We start from the raw sequence: 4,798 nt of genomic DNA on the forward strand, positions 1-4,798 counted from the left end.
CTATATTTGTGACCAGCAATGAAAATGCTCTATGTGGAATGATATCACATTGCCTTTTGGCTGTCTGTCATGACACATCTTGTTCTTTTAACGTTTCCTTTTCGTACAAAATGATAGATGTTAATCAACGATCACCATCACCAAGTCATGCTCACCAGTATCGTGCCACGGTGCAGTTTTGAGTTTCACTTCCAACCTCTTTCTTGAAAAGGTCCTCCAGCTGAAAATGATATTTGTACGACAAATTAACGTTATTTGAACCTCGTTATAAATTATTCGATGAAAGGATTGTCATTGTTCTGTTCTTACCTCTTTGGAGATGCTGGAGGTGTATTCCTTGTAGAGTGGAGAGCTTTTGTTGTCCATTTCAGGAGAGAATGTGTGGTTGACCACAGTGAACTTGATAAACAATGTCCGCATGATTTGGGGTGCTGCAGGTGTCGTACTCGGGATCGTTGTTGGAGGTTGTGGTTCTGGAACTAAATGTACGTTTTGTCTTAGTTTATATTATTTAAATAATTTTGGCAAAAACCCGATTGATTTTACTCATCATGGAAATCCATGAAATGTTTTATAAATCAATACATCTCGAATGTACACAAATTACATACTTGAAACAGTGAGCGCGGTGTTGTCAAGCTCATAGTAATCAAGGTTCTGCAGTTGATGTGTTCCCATTTTGAAAGCTTCCTCCACCACTGATTCATTAACCTGACTGGTGTTGTCAAAAGAGCAGCGTGCTACCACCACGAGTGGACCAGACCTGAGAAGAACACACGAGTTCAGAATCAAATATAAATTATCACAAAAATAATCCAATTGAAGGAGCACAAGAGAGAAGAGCCACAACAATCAAGGTTTATTGGATGGAAATGGAATATATTATTGGAGTGGATGCATTAATTTTGACATCCAATCATATTCTCTTTGTCATCATCACTGTCTTCTCTCCATCATCATCCTCATCACTCTCAGTCTCACTCTTCGACAAGGCAGTGGCTGTGTTATAAGATCATAGTTTCGGAGTGTGGAGATATGGTGATGGAATGCAGTGAAATGAAACATGGCTGAACATGGAACAAAATTGTAATCTCAAATTCGTTCAATTTCAGGATTTGAAATACCTGGAGGTACTGACAAAGGAATATCCGTGTTTGTTGAAAACGAGTGTGGATTGGCGAGCTAGGCTTGCCACTCCACACGTCGTTGCTGAGATTGACGTCACAGATTTGCTGTGTTGTCATGATTGACATCAATCATAATACAACCATTTATTTTTTTTAAATGTATTTGTAATCCTGGAAACATTATATTTATTTGAAATCTATTTGTAATATAAAAAGGTCCAAATGGTCTAAATAGTCAAGGGTCTAACCTCTCGAATCTGTCTGAAGTTTAAGGGGATCAAAATGGTCTGAAGGTAGAAGGGGTCTGAAGGGTTTAGGGGTCTTTTAGGTCCTCAGAATCTTTTGGTCCTCTGGGTCTTTTGGGTCTTCTTTTGGTCTCTCGGGGACTTTTGGGTCTTTTTGGTTTTTGGGTCTTTTTATCTTTTCAGTTATCAGAGTCTTTTGGGTTTTTTGGGTCTTCAGCGTCTTTTGGGTCTTCGGTGACTTTTGGGTCTTCATGGTCTTTTGGTTCTTCAGAGTCTTTTTGGTCCTCGGGGCCTTTTGGGTCCTCAGTGACTTTTGGGTCTTCTGGATGCTCAGGGACTTTTGGATCTTCGGGGTATTTCAGGTCTTCAGGATCTTTTGGGTCCTCGAGGACTTTTGGCTCTTTGGGGTATTTTCGGTCCTTGGGGACTTTTGGGTCTTTATGGTCTTCGCTGACTTTTGGGTCCTCGGGATATTTTGGGTCTTCAGGGTTTTTGCGTTCTCATGGACGGTTGGGTCTTCAATGACTTTTGGGTCTTCTGGGTGTTCGACGACTTTTGGATTTTTGGGGTATTTTGGGTCTCCGGTGACTTTTTGGGTCTTCAATCACTTTTGGGTCAACAGGGTCTTTTGGGTCCTCGGGGACTTTTGGGTCTTCAACATCTTTTGGGTCTTCCAGATGTTTTGGGGTCTTTGCATCCTCGGTTACTTTTGGGTCTTTTCAGTCTTTTTGGTCTTTGAGGCCTTTTTCGTCCTTGGGGACTTTTGGGTTTTTTGGGCTTTCAGGGTCCTTGGGGTCTTTCAGGGTCTTCAACGGTCATCAAGGTCTCAGCAGTCAAAAGCATCGAAACGTTCATTCAAATGGTACGAAATCGATGTCTGTGTGTGAAGTCAGGATGGAACTGACGTTCAAACAGTACGTAATAAATAATCATATAGTCACACAGCTTCACTGTGAAAGGAACATTTCAATCGTACATAATTTATAGACATTCGTGTCGTCAGACAACAACGTTCAAAGAGGATGTGATTGATAGGAACAGTCACACGGCTTTACCGTCCCTCTCTCACTGACAGTGCTTCTCGGATATATTTATATATTCACATCAAAATATATATGTATATATATATATATATATATATATATATATATATATATATATATATATATATATATATATATATATATATATATATTTATATACATATATATATATATATATATATATATATATATATATATTTATATATATATATATTTATATACATATATATATATATATATATATATATATATATATATATATATATACAGTCATGCGCCGCTTAACGACGTTCCGGGCAACGACGGATCGCATATACGACGGATCTGCCAGCTCTGCAAAAAAAAAAAAAAAAAATGTTGCTGAAAAATTCCTATCACCGAGTGATGTTGTCGACGTAGCGCTGCCAGTCGCATAAAAATAGCACGTACAATTATGTACGCTGTACAGTACATTATACTTTATAATGATAATAAACGACAGTGTGGCCCTGTTACAATGCGATCGTTGAGGTCCGTAAAATGTCATCGCGAAAAAACAGGATCGTGCGAAATCGGGATTCAAGGAAATCGGCTTTCAAACTGAAGCAATGTTTCCACGTTTACCTTCGAGCAAGTAAATTACCTTTGAATTGAATTATTCCGCGAATAAATCGTTGGTACAGTCGAAATTAAAACACAAATTTCTTTTCAGTGAAGCTTTTCATGTTGTTAAAACAATCGCACTGTTCCGAAAATATATATCACAATTGACAGGAGCTCGTTTCTTCCTTTATAAATTATAACATCGATGCAATGATTACGTATTTATAAAATCCACACGCTAATTATTTACCTTTCTGGAATTGATGCGAGAGGAGATTGTGAGCTCCTGCTAACAACACCGATGGCCGTCATGAACAGCACAAAGGTAAAACTAACGTGTCTTCCGTCTCTCTTGGATGTGTGTTGCAATTGCCGACAGTATTCAATACAGTAACATGCTGTACAGGTTTCTATCCGAGGAGCAATAGGCTACACTATATATCCTAGGTGTGTAGTTTTATGAAAGTACGATGTTCGAAAACGAAAAAAAAATATTTGCAGAACGACGACGTCGCTTCGCGACGTGTTTCTCACAACGTAACCCCGTCGTTAAGTGGGGCATGACTGTATATGTATATACATATATATATATATATATATATATATATATGTATATCGATATATACATATATGTATATATATATATATATATATATATATATATATATATATATATATATATATATATATATATATATATATATGTTGTTGAGAATTCGCGCCCCGCCGGCATGCGAACGATCGCGTTTAACCAATAGCGGCCGCTTCGCCCACCGAACGTGCAATTCAGTTGTAACCCCTTCGAAACAACGCCGGGAGCGAGTCACAGGTGGGGGTTTAACCTCACCACAACTCAGTCCGCAGTCTACCCGCACGAAATCGGGTCCGATCGCCGAATGGTCGATTTACCTAAGTGCCCGCGCGGGTCGCGTACCGACGAGTTGTACCACACCGCAGGTCGACTCCAGACACGAACCGCTTTAGCGGCTCGTTCCGTACTGCAAGGATAACCGAGCGGAGTTATCGTCGACCTTGACGGTTCAGATTATTTATCGGGAACTTACACCCACTATCAATCCCTCACGTGATGCAAGATGGAAATTCAAACAAAGGAATGGACGCAGCTGTGGTGTAGTCTGCGGGCCTACGGGGAGGGGCATGATGATGGTGCATGATGGGCGTGATGATTGGAGGAGTGGTCGTGGTGGTTATCGTATCTGCAAGGGATATAGGGTGTGCGCGCCGTCTGAGGCGTCGTAGTAATGCTGGAGTCGGCCGGCTCGTGAGTGTACCGAATGCGGAATAAAGGGGAGCCGCGGGCACAGTACGCCCGCGCTCGCACTGTGCAGCACAGCCCGGCTCGACTGTCCTTCCGCTCGTGTCTGCCTGCTAAGCATCTCCCATTTCAGTACAGTACAGTTGGCGAACGAGGATCTTCGAATCGGCGTGTGCAGGGTCGGCAAGTAACCTGGGCGGTTCCAAGCTACGGAGCCAAGGGTCTCACGGAGCATGGCGGAAGGTCGAGGCACGGCACACGGACGTGTACCCGTGTTCGGGGAGATGAATTCGAGTTGTTTTCTGAACAGTTAGGTTGCTATTTTCGGGCGAATGATGTGGAGGATGAAGAGAAGCGCAAGGCGATCTTGCTCGCCTCGCTATCAACGGAGCACTACCGCCTGCTGAGTGATTTGGTGGCTCCAAATAGACCCAGTGATGATGTGCTATCCTTTCAGGACATCGTGGCGAAAATGAAGACCCACTTGGCGCCGGAGAAGTCGTTACATCTCGCGCGGTTCCAGTT

At 41.8% G+C, this 4,798-nt stretch overlaps 1 protein-coding gene across 1 annotated transcript in view; it reads right to left on the reverse strand.

Moving 5' to 3' along the window:
• Positions 1 to 3,058, reverse strand: part of LOC147021021 (uncharacterized) — a 20,713-nt gene extending 17,655 nt beyond the window's left edge. Inside the window, exons 1-4 of the mRNA XM_085893592.1 lie at positions 3,038 to 3,058; positions 612 to 763; positions 310 to 479; positions 156 to 220 (exon numbers count right to left, since the gene is read on the reverse strand). Coding sequence (XP_085749718.1) covers positions 156 to 220; positions 310 to 479; positions 612 to 678 — 302 coding nt within the window. The 5' untranslated portion in view covers positions 679 to 763; positions 3,038 to 3,058. The remainder of the gene's footprint in view (positions 1 to 155; positions 221 to 309; positions 480 to 611; positions 764 to 3,037) is intronic.
• Positions 3,059 to 4,798: the final 1,740 nt, after the last annotated feature.

The sequence above is a fragment of the Eptatretus burgeri genome, chromosome 8 (assembly GCF_056783735.1).
Source record: "Eptatretus burgeri isolate ZD-2024b chromosome 8, Ebu_testis_v1, whole genome shotgun sequence".
Classification (NCBI taxonomy): domain Eukaryota; kingdom Metazoa; phylum Chordata; class Myxini; order Myxiniformes; family Myxinidae; genus Eptatretus; species Eptatretus burgeri.